General features: G+C 38.0%; 1 protein-coding gene across 24 annotated transcripts in view; it reads left to right on the top strand.

The window, feature by feature from the left end:
* Positions 1–287: 287 nt before the first annotated feature.
* Positions 288–19,429, top strand: part of pde7a (phosphodiesterase 7A) — a 36,930-nt gene continuing 17,788 nt past the window's right edge. For 7 of the 24 annotated variants that reach the window (XM_048174443.1, XM_048174435.1, XM_048174434.1 and 4 more), the window contains exon 1: positions 288–1,372. In XM_048174443.1, coding sequence (XP_048030400.1) covers positions 1,235–1,372 — 138 coding nt within the window. In that variant the 5' untranslated portion in view covers positions 288–1,234. The other 17 variants (XM_048174438.1, XM_048174436.1, XM_048174454.1 and 14 more) reach the window with 14 other exon arrangements.

The raw sequence follows: 19,429 nt of genomic DNA, 5'->3' as shown, positions 1-19,429 counted from the left end.
TGGCTCATTGCTCACGAATAACTGGATGACTCATACAGAGAAAAGGTAATCACTGGCAATGATGTAGACCGGCTGCAGGGCAAACCCCGTTGTAGTGGAATACCCTTGTTGAGGTCCGTACAGTCAGTGAACGAGTGCATAAATCAAGTCTTGGAAGCATGGCCAATGAGATTCGCCGTCTCAACAGCGCTTTACGGTTTAGTCCAATGGGAACCGGGCTTACATAGACTGCTGCACGCCTATTGGCTCATTAAGACGAGGATGTTTTGCGAACGCTTTCTGTACAACCCCATCTCTTTCGCAGGTGGTGCATGTTCGGAAACAGCTCGCAATGTTCAGGACGAACTGAGGCTGTCGTATGTTATCAGCGTAATTTATTTCCCGTTTTGCGTTTTCTTTTTGACACTGACCGAACAGCATGTGCCAACACACGCATGGCGTGGTCGCGGGGCGTGTTTTTATTCCACCCAGGCCACTTTTTTCTGGTTAATATACAGTGCTGCATTGAGTGTGTGCTGAATTACGGGTGCTATCTGTGTGTCTGCACTGAGAAAAAAGACAGAGCGAGAATAAATGTTCATGCACCGCAGAGCTTGAATGAAATCCGTCGTTAAACGGATACAACTTCACGTACATTTATTTATATATTCGCAGGATTTCTCTCTGTTTTCTCCTCCAAGCATCGGCATCGGGGTTTGAAGTGGTCATGCCTTTTGTTTTAATTTGGGAGACAAGACTGCGGAGCCATTTGCACGATGATGATGATTCACGACTGGACGGAGTTTAAAAAATGAGGAAGCATTTTTTTCTAAAGATACTAAAAAGATAGAGGAGAGGCCTCGTCGTCCCGCAGGCCGTGATCTGTGCATGGGAAAAAGGAGAAGAAAGGAAGAAAAACGAGCCTGATGAATAAAAATCGAGTGAAATGGAGCACGAGACACGCGCGTGGGGAAATATGGACCATATCAATAATGACGGCGGTGTGCGCGAGAACCAGATAGATCCGAACAAAATGAAGCACTTCGCCTCTTGAGCATTTAAACTGATATTTTTTATTTGCAATTTAAAGGAGAGGGGATTCCCGTGCTTTTTGAGAGTTGCAAACAGCGCTCAAGTTCCATGCAAGTTCTCCCCTCCGCCTTCTTTTGGTTTCTTTGATTATTTTACTTCTTTTTTTTTTTTTCAGTGGGTTTGAATTATTTTTGATCCGGATCCATAGCGTTGATATTATTCAATGGAATTATGTTATCAGTTACCGGTTTTGCCTCTAGACAGGCCGGTTCCCAAACATGTTCTCAGCCGGAGGGGAGCCATTAGTTTCAGCTCCAGTTCCTCTTTATTCGGAGCCCCCGACCCGAGGCAGCTGTCACAGGTAAAGAACAAAACATTTGGACTGTGTGTCAAAACCTAGCGAGCTGCCTACATAGAGAATCAAACGCGCGTTCCGAACGTTCGTTCGAATCATTTTGGAGCATCCAAACTATTCGAATGTTCGGAACGTGCAAATTATGCTCATATTCTGTCTGTGTAGTAGGAAATGAACAATTAATGTTCCGAATTCCTTAATGGTTCCACTAACGATTCTATTAGTGTTTTTGAAGAAGAAATATTTCGAAAAAAGAAATGAAATTCATGCTGATTTTACTTAGTCATCAAATGACTCTTTAATGAATGATAATACATTTCATTCATTTGTTCATTCATTTTTTTTTTTTTTTTATATAAAATATGGTCAATATCTTTGACTACTCGTTGTAGTCCGTAACAGTATTTGGCGCCTTAAATACAACATAATTGTTTTGTTTTTGAGTCTGACATGGCGAAAGTAATTAGAGAATCGGAATAATTCCGCAACTGATTCATAGGTACTTTTTGATTCATTAAAAAGAACCGGATCATAAGAGTCATTCTTTGGGGAATCGGACTACACTAGTCGTACAGTATGTTTCGCGATATAGATTTAGCAAACCCAGAATATTTTAGCTAGGTGTACCTTGTGCACATTCGTGGACCATTAACCCAATCGATTCTCGGCTCTCAGCCCTATGTAGGCAGCTCACAAGGTTTTGAGACAAGGCCCAATTTCTATCCATGCTTAATAATTCTTGTTCTTGTTCAGGGTCTTGATTTATTTACTCAGAAGTCTCCAAGTTTCAGGGCTTGACAAGAGACAGTGTTATTTTCCCTAATTGTCTGTTGTCGCTGTCATACTGTGGTGTTGGCAACACAAAATATGTTTTGTTGTCCCTTTGGGCCACATGCTGACAGTCTTTTCAGGCTGAAAGTGTGTCACTCTCCCCCTCACAAACACAATGTTTGAATTTGTTGGGGATTCTCTTGGACAGCCCTCTTGCAACTTGTTACTCAGTGTCCAGTGGGGAGATTTTAGGTGTTTCTCTGCTACTCTAACAAGCCGAATGATTCATCTGGTGCTTTTAACCCTGTAAAGCCTGATATATTAAATAATAGTCAGAAAAATTGGAAGTTATTGAACCTATAGACAAATTAATAATAAAATATTACATTAAATAATCATGTTTTATGCTTTGTATCTTATTTGATACATCAAGCATTTATGAGCCATTATGAAAGTGAGAATATGGAGCTCTCACTCTAGTGCAACAGGTTTTTTCCAGCAAAGTTTTAGTCATATTGATTATGCATGTATCAAATATGATACAATAGGCTTTATAGGGTTATCTGGCATTGCATCAACCACATTAAAACCCGGTATAAAGTATTTATTGCTTTTTAAAATGAGTATAAAGCGATGAAACGGTGAAACAGTTGCACATTGAGTAATACAATGCTGTGTGTTATCAAGTATAAAGGCAGTGCATGTATATAGATGCTTTTAAGATGAACTGTAATCTTTTGCGGCCTGTACTTAATCTTTAATATGAGATAATGCATATCTCCAGGTCAAAGGATTATCACTCACTGTACTTGATAAATTTACGAGTCTTGCAGCAAGCTCACACTGTGAGAGATAACATGCTTAGCTAGTGATGAAGCCCTGCAGGGCTTCGAGGCCTAGAATTTAAGATGTAGTCAGTCAATAATAAGGGTCATGTCACCAAGCAACCGCTTGTATTGAGAGTTAGATTAGATAACCCTTCTGTCCAGTGTATTGCCTCAACTGCCCCTGGTTGTCTGACTCTACCAGATGCTATCAGCACCTCTAAAGTCAAACATATGCAAATGTATTTGGCTACTGCTTTTCTAGTCAAACTACTGCTGAATGTTTTGGATTGTTATGTAGAACAACAGTGGCCACATTAGCATTATATCATAGATTTTCTGATCCTAACAGGTGTTTTGCCAGCAGAAATATTGTTTCCCTTGGTTTTTAATACAATTTCGAGGTCCATTGGGAGTTTGACCCAGAATGCATTGAGACCTATTTGCCTCTCTTAATGGCATTGCTTTGGCAAGCTTTGTGCAAAAAGCATTTGTCTCTTATCCCTGTCTGTTATGCTGCATGCATGAAAGCCCAGCAGCTACAACCGCCTTCTCTAAAAACACAATGCCTGACTAAGTGCCTCCCAGAGAGCTTGCTCTGAAACCTACCAAAGCTCTGCCTGGATTTTCGCTGGAATTTCATCCGTGGGTGGAATGTGGGATAGACCCGGAGCGGCTCTTGGCCCTCAGTCTTGACAAGTTCAGGCCTTTGTGCTCCCTCTGTATGGAAGGGACGCATATTCAGGATTTCTGTAGTGACAAATAAGCTGGTCACATTCGCCAGCCTGTTCTTGGGCCAGCTTGCAGTGCAGCCGCTTAAAGCAATATTTTCATGAAAAGATGAGATCAGCACAGTGTAGCTTTTCACCAAGTTAGGGTCACCATTTCTGGTCCTGTCATATTTTGTACATTCATTTTTAAATCATTCTAGACCCTGTTGAATTGCTTGGCAAGCTCAGTTTTCTTTCTTGTGTTGATGCAGGCTTTAGTAACATGACGTCACATTAATGAACCATGCAATTTGCTGTTACTGGTCATTGGCCGTTTAAGGGCGTTTGTTTGGATCGTAATCTATTATTTAATTATTATTATTATTATTATTATTAGTAGTAGTAGTAGTAGTAGTAGTAGTAATAGTAATATACATTTTATGCAATTAATAATAATTATTATTATTGAAATAACAATCATTTTTAATATATTATCATTGTAAATGGCATTGTGCAACATTTTAAAATATATTTAATGTGCTATTATTATTATAGTATTGTACTTTACATTTTATAAAAACTACAATAATAATAATTAGAAGCAGAAAAAGTTATTATTACTACTACTACTACTACTACTACTACTACTAGTAGTAGTAGTAGTTGTAGTTAGGGGTGGGAGATATAGTAAACATATTTCACGATTTTTTTCAGGTAGGATCACAATTCATGTTGGGTTTTTAAGACTATTTTGCAAGTCACTAAGCCAAATTAATTAGCCTTACAAGAAAAAAAACATTTAGGCCAAAATAGGGGTGGTCGATACAACCAAAATCGTATTTTATCTTTGTTATTAAAAAAATAAAAACGGGTGCATATTACAAAACAATATAGGACAAAATACAATATAAGACACACATTAAATAAACCATGCATTAATACTTTAGCTACAGTAGATATACTTACTGTAACAGTAGCATTCAAATAAGAAATTGAACAAATGTAAAAATAAAACACTACATAGACTTAATTGTATGAAATAAATGTGCACTTATTCTTATCAAAGCTACTGAAGTTATTCATTCAAGAGAAGTGAGTGATTTCTTCTGTTGTTTAACATTAATGACACAGACAGCAGCAGATTAATTAGGCGGCTGTCACGAATGCACGGATCAGATAAACTGATACACATCCAGAATGTTTATATTCACTTAAAATATAAATGACTGTGTTAAGTAAACTTTGTGTATTTGACCATTTGAGCACAATACGATGCGAAAGAGAACTTAGATCAGTACTCGTGCAGAGTGACAGGCTTTTAGTGTCCACGCTTCGGGAGTACGTGTTTAGAAAAGCTTATGTTGGAACAGTGTGAAAATAAAAAATTAACTGGCAAGGCTTTAAAACATAATCAAATAATAAAAGTTTGTGATGGCAAAAAACTGAAGTGTCACATGAGCGTAACCCTAACGCTGCGTGGCTAAACATGTGATGTGTAGACTGCAACTGATGGAATGCACGCTGATACAATAATCTCTCTTCAAAGGCAGATCATGGAGACATTTTAATCATTCACAATCTAAAATGATAATATCGCACACCCTAGTTGTAGAAGGATAAATTTTATACAATTAATAATAATAATGCTAAAAATAATCTATATTAATATTATCAATGTAAATAGCATAATTGTATACACATTTAGAATATATATTTAATGTATAATAATATTAATATTTATATATACTGTAAACCCTAACACTCAAAATAATTAATTAGTTTGAGTAGGACAAAATTATATTAAAGGTGCCCTAGAATCAAAAATTGAATTTACCTTGGCATAGTTGAATAACAAGAGTTCAGTACATGGAAACACCATTGTTTCCTGCTTCTTGTGTAAATCTCATTTGATTAAAAGACTTCTGAAGAACAGGCGAATCTCAACATAACACCGACTGTTACGTAACAGTCAGGATCATTAATATGTATGACCACCATATTTGCATATGCCAGCTCATGTTCAAGGCATTACACAAGGGCAGCCAGTATTAACGTCTGGATCTGTGCACAGCTGAATCATCAGACTAGGTAAGCAAGCAAGGACAATAGTGAAAATGGCAGACGGAGTGATAATAAATGACATGATCCATGATATTTTTAGTGATTTGTAAATTGTCTTTCTAAATGTTTCGTTAGCATGTTGCTAATGTACTGTTAAATGTGGTTAAAGTTACCATCGTTTCTTACTGTATTCACGGAGACAAGAGCCGTCGCTATTTTCATTTTTAAACACTTGTAGTCTGTATAATGCATAAACACAACTTCATTCTTTATAAATCTCTCCAACAGTGTGTAATGTTAGCTTTAGCCATGGAGCACAGCCTCAAACTCATTCAGAATCAAATGTAAACATATAAATAAATACTATACTCACATGATCCGACGCATGCAGTATGCATGACGAACATCTTGTAAAGATCCATTTGACGGTTATATTAGCTGTGTGAACTTTGTAAATGCACTGTATTATAGTCGAGAGCTCGGAGGGCAGGGAGCGCACGATTTAAAGGGGCCGCAGCCTGAATCGGTGCATAGTTAATGATGCAGGCAATTAAATGATAGACAGTTAAAAAAATTAATTAAAAATTAATTTAAAAAATCTATTGGGTATTTTGAGCTGAAACTTCAGACACATTCAGGAGACACCTTAGACTTATATTACATCTTTTAAAAACATCTTCTAGGGCACCTTTAAACAAATTAGTTCAGTCAAATGAACTTTTAGCACTTTTTGTTTCGAGTTAACAGAAGTTAATTGTTTTAATTTAGACGAACTTAAGTTTAACTGAAATTGGGCTGGGATTTCTATTTTCCAGCATGCTTTGCCCATGGCACTCGAAAGGGAGAGTAAATGCTAAAATTAAGTGTTATATAATGTTTTTGTGCAAAATTAATGTTAAGTAGGATATTTGGTAGTGATTAATGTTTTATGCTAATTTAGAAGAGTTTCTGTTAATGTGGGTTTTTGGAGAGTTACCATTATGGTGACAAGCGGTGCATGTGGCTTGATTTGAGAGCAAGGATGTTAAATGCTTTATATTGTTGTACTCATTCAGCAAGTGTTATACCATGCTATTGTTAACATGCCAACAAAGTAGCAAGTTAGCATTTTTGAATTAGCTTGTTATAGCTAGCTAATTTTACACTAATAAAAATGTTTACATTAGGGTTACATGATAATTTTAAGTAAAATGTATGAGTAGTATAAAATAAAAAGCCAGTTCTACTTACTTAAACTTTTAATTTCTTAACATAAAAAATTTGAGGCAACTGATTGCCTCAGTCGTTTTGAATTTTGCCAACTTATTCAGGTTTACGGTGTACTTAAAACGTTAATTTGTTAAATTTTTAGACCTATACCAGCAATATGGATGGTGTCAAAACACAAATTTAAAAGCTACACACATTTTTATGTTCATGGTTTTAAAGGTGCAACCGTTTGTCCTGCTCCAAAACCACATTGGGCCGTTAACAGAATAGCGCTGAAAGCCACCACAGTTTTCTGCAAAGATAAGAGAAAGAGTAAGCGTTTTAACATCTCCACGCATCAGCTAAAGCACATCGTTCAACAGATCGCTAAATGTCACAAACGGTGCCTCAGAGTTGGAGCAGTAATGTTTTAGGAGGTTATATGCACACTTTGCAGCCTTGTAGAGGCAGGGCAATTATCTTTTTGTAAACACTGAATTTTTGTGTTTGTGCAGTCATAAAACATAAGTGACTGTTGCAATGCTTGTGTGTAGGTACCCCTCGCTGCTGTGTTTGTTAGGCTACCATTGCAGAGGGAGGTAGTTAAGCATGTGCCTGGACTCTGGGGGCAGTGGTTTGGGCTGCAGCCAACATCACAGATGGCCAGGATCTCTCGCTCTCTATCGTCATTCTTCTCTTCACTCTTTTTTCCCCTCTCAACTTCTCCCACACTTGTTTTTCTCAAACATGCTTTTTGTAAATGAACGAACAAATGTCTTCCCAAAAACCGAGGGTGTTGCGTTGTGTTATCAGTCACAGTCTATGTGTTTAGCAGTATTACACATACATGCGACTGAAACATTCTTGAAAGAACAAAGACCTGGGAAAGAAACGCAAATTGCGTTTAGTAAATGGCAACATGTGTTATCAACAATCTCAATCTCGTGCCAGATTATGACATGCTTTCTAGCAGGTTAAAGCAGCTGTACGGTGCATGTGAATTTTTCCCCTTTTGGTCTCTGATGTGCTCATGAATCACACACTTATTCATGTGCTGCATTACTTTACTGCGTCAATGACTTATCAGCAGCTCGACAGCATGTTTTTGCCATTTAGGCAGAGCAGCCCGTTCCCGAGCGCCATGTGAAGCATTGCGGCTCTCCGGTGTGTCCGCTATATCTGTGGGCTCTCGCTGACACCATTGGCATCTAGTTTGCGAGTGGTGAGCCAAAGGTAGATCACATCGTTGTGTGTGTGTGTGTGTGTGTAGCTGGAAGGCCGACATGCTTGCTTGAAGTGCATTTGTTGGAGGTCATATCAGCCGTGTTTGGTGGTGCAGACAGGGTGAGGAGGAGTTTTTTTTTTTTTTTTTTGAAGGAGTTTGTTTATCTCACTCATGCGATAAGGTTTTTTTGTGTCATGTTGTTAGACTGACGTAGTTTCAGGATGTGGTAAGAATGTGGAGGGAGCTGTTCGGTTTTCAGTATTTCACAACTTGCTGCTGGTGTGTGTAAATGTGTGAGTAACCCTTGCACTGCCGAGACTGCTTTCACATTCACCAGTAACTTTTTAGTTGCTTTTGCATTTGTACAAGGTTTGTGGTTTCTTTTGCTGTTCAGGTCAGTGAGTTTTAAAAGATGCCATTTGAATGGAGGCACATCAGGATGGCGGATCTTGTGCATTAAAGTATTGCATTCATTTAGAAGTGACGCATTTCTCCACCCTTGTTGACAGGCATTCAAAAGTTTTTCTTGTGCCGTCTTGATGTCATTTCCCTTATGTATGGGCCTCTGAGATATTTAGTTTGGGTGGCATTTCTGCAAAAATATATACAGTAAAGCATTGTACTTTTTTGGTGTAATTCTTATTCATGATGTTACTCATTACTCCAAAACAGTATAATGGTTGCAGGTTTTAATTATTATTTTATTATTTATTTTATCAGTTCAAATTGTGTGTTATATCTGTATAATATGCAATATGTTCAGTTCTTTCACTTTCATGGCAATTCATTTTCATTGCCATCAAAGTGAAATAACTGAACATAAACATACGAGCTTGATAAAAATGCTCATTTTAGAAGAAAATTTCAGATGGCACTTAGAGGCTTTTGCATCTGAAGGCTTCATATATTAATGTTGATATTAATTGATTAATATATAAATTTAAATATTCTTTAGGTTTGGGTGGATGTTCGGGTGGCATTTCTGCAAAAACGATTCCTTGCGTTGTGGTCTGTTTGGTTTCTTGACTCCAATGTTGCCTCAACGCAACGACCGTTGAATGTCATGTCACAATATAACACTGATTCACTTCCTGTCACATTAATCCTTGTTGCACCACAAAACGGCCATCAGCGAATTGTGCTACCATCAAGCAGTGAGGCTACTGGATCTGCCATTGAGAACACATTGAGTCCTGTTACACAACGCATTGAGAAATTTGACTATAGTAAGGAAAGGCGATCACATGTTTGACATTGTTTACTGGTATTGCTTAATAGTTCACACAAAAATGTCATCATTTACTCATGCTCATTTTGTTCCAAACCTGTATGGCATAATTTCTTTTGCAGAACTAAAATAAGATATTTTGAAGACTGCTTGTTTGTTTTTTTTTCTCCATGCAATAAATGTCAGTGGGGCCCCAAGCAACTTTGGACCCCATTGACTTTCATTGTACAGACCAAAAAAAAAAAAAAAAAATTCAAGAAGAAAATCATACAGATTTGGAATGCATGAAGAAAGTTCAGGTGTACTTAACTAATAAGTTAGTTTATGATGCGACCTGACCGACTCTATAACCTGTGCAGTAAAAACGGCGTTTATGGCTTGGCACTTACAGGAATGTGCACTACCGTTATCCAGCATCTCACAGCATGGTGCTATAACTCATGAGGACGCTTTGAATTTATGAGCCCTCTCCGAGGCCTGTTACTTTAATCTGAGTGAGTTTAGAAGCACAACGTTGGATAAGGTTTAATGGGAATCTGTCTGGCTTCCTCTTTTGTTTGCTTGTTCTGTCATCATGAATCCACTCCCTTTTTTTCTCGGCTGCAATTAGACATGAGGAAGAAATAAGTTGGAGCTTGATTATAAACTGACCGTTATCGCTTTCAAGAAAGAAAAAAAAAAAGTGGAAACGTGCTTGGGGGAGAAAAGAAAGAACACGACAAGCCTGTGGCACACCCAAAATGACCTTATGCTGGCCTTTGTTTCATTTCAAATGAAGTCAAGTTGGATCAATATGAAATAAAACCTGTGATCATGTTTAAGCTAAGAAATTTGAGTCAATAAGTGGACATTTACACCTGTTAGGGTCCATGGAAAGGCTTTGCAAAATGTGAGGATGGTTTTATACAAGGACTTTTATGCAAGTTTGATTTTGTTGATTGATGGTTGATTCCTATTGATTAGCTTTTGAGCTAATCAAATTTGTTTGTGTTTATATGCATCTATAAACACATTTTGTTTCATGACAATTGAACAGACTGTACTTTGGTAATTATTATGCTTGATTTGTATCATTACTTCCAATTTAACCCTTTGAGTGGTACGGTCCCACATATGGGATTTTTATTTCAGTGCCCCTGGGCGTACGGTCCCACATATGGGATTTCGAACGTTCAGTGACATCACATAACTGGCAGATTCAAACTGTGCTTTCGCGCCCTGGCTGCGAGACGGACGCGCGCAGCTCTTGTCATATATCACAACTATGCAGTGTTTTCAGCCACAGAACGGTTCTTTTAAGGTTTCAGACATTTAAATACGCATAAGCACCATTAAAACAATATATTTAGAGTTTATAAAATACACACTGATGTCAGACATCAGTGGAAGGAACAATAACAATCCATTCAAATACAATTTGCCGACATTTATTCATATCAGACACACATAATGGGTCTAAGTAACTATAAAGTTTACTCTATTATTCTTCCAGTTCACCAGCCACTTACTTGCTTATATTTCGGGAGAAACGGATGAATTCACCTGCTGTAAATCCGACTGACAGAACTCTGTGAAATGCAGGGCAAACTAAGATGGCGGAGCCCATCTCGCATTATAGATCAAGATAAAGATCATTTATAAAGGCTTTTAAACGACAAAACACACGCACTTACACATATTTGAGGATCGGAATATCAGATAGTTGATGACATGGTAAGCAAGTTTGTGAATATTTTAAATAAACAAGGAAAAACAAAATAATAGCGATCCATCTGTCATACAGTGTTATTGTGGCTGCGTTCAGCGCTCGTGACAAGCAAGACGCGTCGCTATGGAAACATTAAAGGCAAACGTTCTAAAATAACGGTCGCCTTAAAACTCACTCTGGGGGGACAGTTAGAATATTTTAAACTCACGCTCGAAAGGGTTAAAATGGTATAATGGTTGTAGGTGATAGTAAGTTTTGTATCAATATAATTTTTTTTTATTATCAATTAAATGTATGTTTGTCTGTATATGTAAGATATTTAAATTAAATGTACAAATTATATAGAATTGCATATTAAAGTTGATATTATTTGATTAACACATGCATTGAATATTATTTGATATTAAAGGGTTAGTTCTTCTACAAGATATATCAGTCTAGTCAGTCCGCCCTCCGTCGCGATTCGAGTCGACTCCAAACCGTACCGTGCAATCAGATTTGTTTATTTCAGTGTCACTCTAGTGCAGCAAAAGTCCCTTCAATATCAACAAAGATTGCAAACGGGAGACCCGAGAGTTTGTTCTATTCAGCCGTGAATTCAGTTTTAAATTACCAAAAACACATTAATTATTTACTTTTCGCTGTTGACTCTCTTGTCGCTTTGCTAACGTCATATCCGCCCTGGTTTACTCCGCTTCCTGTTTGCTCGGATTTGCTCCACCCTAGAAATCGAATTGATTCAATGGCCGACCAGACATGCATTAATTATAATAACTAGCTTCTGGCAGATGGCTGTACACAACAATTTGTGGCGGAAGGGTAACCCCTGACCTTACGCATGGCATAATGAATGCGGAAGCGCAGAGGATAGAGCAAAACAAAACGCCGGTCACTAAATGGAAGTCTAAAATGAGAAATTTGAAAGAGAAATGTCTGAGGATTTCGATATAAGAGAAGAGGAGCTTCATTTTGTTGTACAGCTTCAGTTTGGTGCATATTTGTTTAAATTGCGAGAGGTGTCTAAACTTACTCCTATATCCCACGTCATACATCACGTCACTGGTTACTCTTGTGGCGCAAGTCGACTTGCACAGTATGTGCATGGTCGTCTGCTGGAAGCTAGTTATTTTAGATTGTAAAGTTTTACAAAAACCCATCGTTTCACTTCAGAAGGCCTTTAATAACCCCCCTTGTGGAGCCGTGTGGAGTACTTTTACGATGGATGAATGCTCTTTTTTTTGGCTTCAAAATCGGGCCCCCCATTCGCTGACATTATATAGCTTGGAAGAGCTAGGATATTTTTAAATATATCTCCCGATTGTGTTCGTCTGAAAGTAGAAAGTCATATACACCTAGGATGGCTTGAGGGTGAGTAATCATAGGGAAATTTTTATTTTTGGGTGAACTATGCCTTTAATGAAACAATCATTGTATCAGCTGCACTTATTGTACTCTTTTGCAATAATGAGAATCACTGTAAAGCAACATAAAAATAAAAAGCAGTGGTTGTAAAAAACAAACAAACAATTAGCCGACATTTAGTTTTTGGGTAATTCAAGTGATTACTTGCAATACTTTAACAATTTCTGTGAAATTCATCCTTTAAGATTCACAAATTTTCACCCAAAAAGCATCTTAGACAGTCAGGTTGTAAACGTGGTGCAGATAAGAGCTGATCCTGGTTTTTGGTCCAAACCTTGATCGACAAGAACTGTAATTAGACTTTGTGTGTCAGTCCTTGGAACAGATTCAAGATCACTCAGTAATGTTGAATGGGTTTTTCTGTCTGAACAGGCTGCATTACATTGACTAAATGAAGTCGAGTATATACACCCCTGACTCCCCTCATGACGTGCTGTCAGGGTTTTTTGTTTGGACCCGGGCCTGAGAGCACGGGGTCAGGAACAGGAGCCTCATGAGGACCACGTCATGCTCTCCATCATTACACTTCCTGTGTTTGACTCAGGAATCCACAGCTGCGATGGCCCCTCTCTCAAGCGCTAGGCTCTTTTGCTCTCGAATGCAAATACACACATCGTCAGCTGTGCTGTTTATTAGACATGTGACCCAGCATGCAACTCCCATGTCATTGATCTCACATTTACATGAGTGCCAGTAAGTCTGTACTAGGAGAAACATTCAAAGCAGAGAGGATGTTGGGTTTTAGGCACAGCGGTGGGGTTTTCCCGGGCTGTAAGCAAAGATGTTTAAATAGGAATGATATTTGATTGCAGTGCTCATTCCACACATGCTATCAGCAGGGTCGAATGTGTCTCGCTTCTGTGAAACGGGGCCATTAGTGTCTTTGAGTTGCAAGGAAAGTCTGTTTTCTGTGACTGTGGTTTGCGAGGGTTCGGCTCATCCAACTTGCCGTTCTGCTATTTATGGAAATGCTTCTCCGCAGATAGATGTGGTGATGTCACTGCTAAGAGAGGCCAACTTTGGTCTGAGAGAGGGAGCTTGTGTTACACCTGTTCCTAAAATGAGTCCAAGCCACACTTAAAATCCAAAAACTTAAATCATTATGCTTTTGGCTCGTGCTTAATTATAGATTCTCATTATTTTGTTGACAATTGCACTATTCTTCATTGAAGTCAACATGAAATGCTTTTCATTACTGTAATGTGAATATTCAACAAAAAAGATGGTTAGGACTTTTCTTTGTATCAGAATTTATTTTTTATTTTTTACTTTTTGTATCAGAAAAAAAGTTTGTGAAAAGCAGGGCCGTGCACAGACATTTTGGGGGGCAGGTGCTCAAGTGAAAAGAAAAAAAAAAAAGGGCACCCCTTGTATAATTATTTATAAAAAAATAAATTTACATATCGTTTGTCATCTTTTAATTACATATTTAACATATGTAGTTATTTTATTTAATACTTTACACTATAGGGCTGTTACACCAACTAAATGAAATGGGTATGAACAAAACCCACATTACCATTTATCAAAATCCATTTACAAAGCAATTACAATTGTCTACATTTTTTTTATGAGATTAATGTTCTAAATATTACTTTTTGAATAAAGAAATATATGTTGGGAAAAATTAAATAATACTATTATAGGCTATATGAAACTAAAACAGCCAGTACGTGGCAGCAAACCGTAATAAGCGAATCATAAGGCCAATTCTAAAGACTGCCGAAAGACAGTCACCAGATTACTTTTTAGATTTTAATTCAGCATGTCCACTCAGCGAAAACAAGCTCTGCAAGACGCCAACAGACTCCGATAAGGGTAACACACTGATCCGACAAAACCCGACAATGTCTGTTGCCGTCTGTCGGTGCGGTGTGAATTGGCCTATAGAATCATTCAACCAACCAGTTCATTCAAACTGCCTGATTCATTCATGAAAGTAGGAATTGTCCACTGACTTTATGGCTGCATCCAAAAACTTAGGCAGCTGACTTGTTTCCTCGCTGCCTTGTTTCCTCGCTGCCTTATAAGCAATGGCTTTGCAGGCAGCGTTTGCGCATGAAGGTACCTCAGAAAAGGCATTATTTCTTCAGACTTCTGAGGCAGCATAACGGTTTAATGATCTACAGCAAACTTTGACGCCATCCGTGCCCTCCGAAGGCAGCATTTTTCAGTTTTCGGACGCAGTCCATGAATGTGTCATTGAATCATTGACTCACCTGACTCATTCAAAAATGGTGAATCATTCAGGAATTAAACTTTTCTGCTTAGTTTGGAATATTTTCAGTGGCAAAATACAGCAAAAACAGTCCACTGACTTTATGAATGGGTCATTGAATCATTGACTCAACCGATTCTTTCAAAACAGGGAATCATTCAAGAACAAAACACTAATGTGTTGCTGGGTGACGCAAGTTTTCTGCTTTGTTTGTAACGATCTTCGTTGGCAAAATACAGCAAAAACAGTCAAAATTGACAATGTTATATCTAAAAATGATCAATTCATATGATCAACCTTTTTGTTTATTGAACTGTTATGTAAAATATCACCTTTTGCATTCATACTGATATTCGAGAACATGGCACTCTTGCAAGTGTGATATTGCTTAACTATATTATTTTATAAATAAAATACAAGAACTCATACAAAGGCATTTCCAACCTTGAATGACGCTATTTTACGTCAACACCAGACTAGCTTGCTTGTTTTTAAGCTTAGTGGAGGGCTATCGCCTGTTAAGTTAGGCTGGCTGTATTGTTTTAATAGTGGTTTAATTTCACAGCGGTGACAAACAGTGCCGAACTTTAGGGCAAACACAATCATTACCTGGCTGTCACCAATGAAGGCAGATCCAGGAGACGTGGATTCTGCTCACCTGCTCGGCAGAGTGCTGTGGTGGCTGTGACGAGATGTCAGATAGTGGGAGGGGCTCATGCAGTCTCACAGAATTATTAAGAATAAGTTGTCAGGCATGCTGAGAATTGATTGAAAAATAAGAATTGATGCCACGGGCCAAATTTAAACAAAAACTAAAAATATGCTTCACGATAGTTACCACACATCTTTGATTACAAGGCGGCTGAGAAGTTGACAGCGTTTTATTTAGAAAATAAAGCATACCTTCTGCTCTCTGCACTGCTGATAAGAAGACTCTAACATGCTCTCCTGCTGCCAGCCCCTCCCACCATGTACGTCAGTGGTGCTGCTGGTCTGGTTGGCTGTTGCTAGGTGGCTGTGTGTGAGTGTGTATGAGAGAGAGAGACATTTAGGGCTAACACGGACCGTTCGTTTAAGTGTGTGTGTGTGTGTACAACTAAGACAGCTGCACTAAGCTCACCACGCATTCTGTCTGGGCCTTGAGCTGGTCTTCGGCCATCTACAGTCGTGCACACATGCGAACACACGTACGCAAATCCATACACCCACATACTGACATACACTGCAACACCTGCACACAAACTGACACAGAGACTATGGTCCACAGTTTTCGCAAGGTCCAATGGGAATAGCTCTGATTTGGTCTATAATCACGGTTCTTGTCAGATGGATTCTTTCTAAGGTAGGTTTCGGTGGATTTCCTAGTTGGCTCAGTTTTTATTACACGATAACCCTTGACAAGTGTTTGTCTGTTTTTAGAGCGAAAACTAACTCCGGTAATAGCCCCAAACTCTTTGTCTTGATATTGAAGTGGATCAAGTTAAGATACAGATTGTGACTTAGAGATAACTTCACTTGGAAAGTTTCTTGCATGGGGCTTGTTAATCAATTAGTGATTATGAATCAGTGAGGAAACCCCACCGAAATGTATACAGACCCAATCGCCTTGGCTTAAGCCATAGCAGTCACCTTGGGAAGAGCAAATTAACCGTCTGTTTGGTTTTGTTGAGTATATGATTTGCAGAATATCTTACTCATACTTTTACCGCCATGAACATCTTGTGTAGAGTAATTAAAGCTCTTTAGGCTTTTGAAGTTTAATTCTGATATGGTAAAATGTGGTGTTTTTGTTTAAGAAATAAACACGGAGGAGACAATGCTTGCAATGTGATATTCGTTTTGTTATAGTTACGTCCGTAGAGAATTCTAATGTGTCGCTAGTTAACTTGTTAATGTTGCAATGAAACAGAAGTAGCGACATATCTTTTCTTTCTGTTTTGTGATGTTAATTTTAATGAAGCGTTCAAGCGGATTATCAAAAACGAAAAAGATGTAGAGTCGGGAGTTGGTTTTTCCGTCGGTTATTGATTGGATGATGGGATGGCAGATCTGGGTGTGAGCTTGTGGTTGATTGTAAGAAAGAGGCGGGGCTTAAGCAGACAAAATGTTTGGAGAAGTCCGGCTAACATCAAGTTTGTTGAAACAAGTCTGTTGTTTCACTGGGAGATTGATTTTTGATTAAAATTTGCATGGGTGAATCATTCACAATAAGATTAATGGGGTAGATTTTTATTTCTTGCTGACTTTAACCACATCTCCTACCCATTGAGCATTGGATTATTCAATATTTTGGCTAATTTGATTTAGACCATCTAAAAATGTAGTACTCTCTGATCCGTTTTACCATAGTTAAAATGATTTTCTTCTAAATTCTGTGCTAAAGTTAGTCTGGTTGATTTATGTTAAGGCTAGCTGACTAGCCTAAGTGGAATCAAAACTATTGAAACAGTTTGTGTAGTTAATTCTCAAGTAGTTACGTCTTGATTTATAGACATTTTATTCTAGTCTGAATGGTTATTCTAATAAATTAAAAAGTTCATCTTGAACTTTTTTTTTTTCTCAGGCAATCCATGCGGTAAACAAAGAGGAACAAAGTGCTGAATTATTTTCCCACTGCCTTTTCCTGGATTAGTTTAAAGGAAGTGGTGATGGTGTTTTCCCCTGTTTGAAGGCCTCAGTCGAACCTCCAGCGGGAGACGGCGGTGTGGACCTGAGTCCGCTGTGGTTGTGGCGTTTTACTGTGAAGTCTCTTGGTGAATTGATTGGGCTCCGTCCCTCTTCACACAAGCCTTTAACTTGTTTCGCATCCAAACGCTGTGTCAATAATTGGCTTGTAGGCCTGCTAACCTGTTCAAATAGACCCCTCAAAGCATTGCTAAAATTCCTCAAGTGCTTCATAAAAGGTGGCAATCGTGCCTTTGACTACCATCAAAGCAGTCCTTAGGTTAGCTGTAGCAAGAAGTACATTGATTTATCAGCTTCTGGACAGGTTTGATAAATAGTGGTGGTAATCCAGTGGAGTCGGTAACATAAACGTTGAAGGATAACTTCCAAGGAATAGGTATTACTGAACTTGGCAGTTTCTGAGTAAACTTTATCATAGTGTGGTTCTTTTGAACAAGACACTTAAAGGGTTAGTTCACCCAAAAATGAAAATAATGTCATTAATTACTCACGCTTATGTCGTTCCACACCCCTAAGACCTTTGTTCATCTTCGGAACACAAATTAATATATTTTGGATGAAATCCAATGGCTCAGTGAGGCCTGCATCGCCAACAATGGTACTTCCTCTCTCAAGATCCATTAATGTACTAAAAACATGTATAAATCAGTTCATGTGAGTACAGTGGTTCGATATTAATATTATAAAGCGACAAATATTTTTTGTGCACCAAAAAAACTAAATAACTTTTTAACTACATCTAGTGATGGCCGATTTCAAAACACTGCTTCGGAGCGTTATGAATCTTTGTGTCGAATCAGTGGTTCGGATCGCGTGTCAAACCGCCAAACTGCTGAAATCACGTGACCTTGGTGCTCCGAACCATTGATTCGATTTGTAAAGCTCCGAAGCTTCATGAAGCAGTGTTTTGAAATCTGCCATCACTTGATATTGTTAAAGTCGTTTTGTTTTTTTGGCGCACAAAAAATATTCTCGTCACTTTATAATATTAAGATTGAACCACATGAACTGATTTAAATATGTTTTTAGTACCTTTATTGATCTTGAGAGAGGAAGTACCATTGCTGGCGATGCAGGCCTCAATGAGCCATCAGATTTCATCAAAAATATCTTAATTTGTGTTCTGAAGATGAACGAAGGTCTTACGGGTGTAGAACGGCATGAGGGTGAGTAATAAGTGACCTCATTTTCATTTTTGGGCGAACTAACCCTTTAACATATGGTTGCCCCAATGGAACTGTTCCTGAAGTTAGCTGAAGTTGCACTACAAGTTGCTTTGGCTTTGGAATAAAATGGTTAAGTTGATAAAGTTGCAACAGATCTTTTTATTTTGTATTGGGATGTATATCCAAGTGTAACAGGTTAACGAAAAAGAAACTTTGTAGTTTTAGCATTTGTTTGTTGATTGGATATTGAGATGTGGCCATTGCACAAAAAAATGAATGCAGTTGATTGTAAGACGGAGCCTGGGAATTAAGCAGACTTAAATGATTGGAGAAATTCTGCATATGTCACCAGAGAGAAGAAAATAAATAAGTATAATAAAAATAAAATGTATACATGGATGAAATGTTCACAATAAGATCTATAACATGCATTTACAAGGTTGAGAGGATGAGTTTTCATTTTATACCAACTTAAATGAAACGTCTAATATCAGCTGATACCAGTAAATTTAAAATAATGTCTGATAACTGATATGGTCCCCATATATCCTACATGAAAAATCTTTACAATAACATTGGATCAGACAATGCAGAAAGTGTATATGGAACACTCCCAAAAAATGGCAAATGTCAAACATTTGACAGTTACATATTAAAACTACGTAAGTGGTGACAGCAGTAGTTTGTCCACATTGTAAAACCAAACATATCACTATAATCCATCTTGTAAACAGAGAGTTAACACGCCCTGGATTCATTTTAGAGATAAAATACGGAATGTTTTGCTTTTATGTAATTGTAGATAAATGGCAGATGTTCTCAGATCTCATTTTCTTGACTGCTTGTCCAGTCATGAG

This window comes from Megalobrama amblycephala, linkage group LG22 (genome assembly GCF_018812025.1).
Source record: "Megalobrama amblycephala isolate DHTTF-2021 linkage group LG22, ASM1881202v1, whole genome shotgun sequence".
Classification (NCBI taxonomy): Eukaryota; Metazoa; Chordata; class Actinopteri; order Cypriniformes; family Xenocyprididae; genus Megalobrama; species Megalobrama amblycephala.
This window is presented reverse-complemented; position numbering and strand designations above follow the sequence as displayed.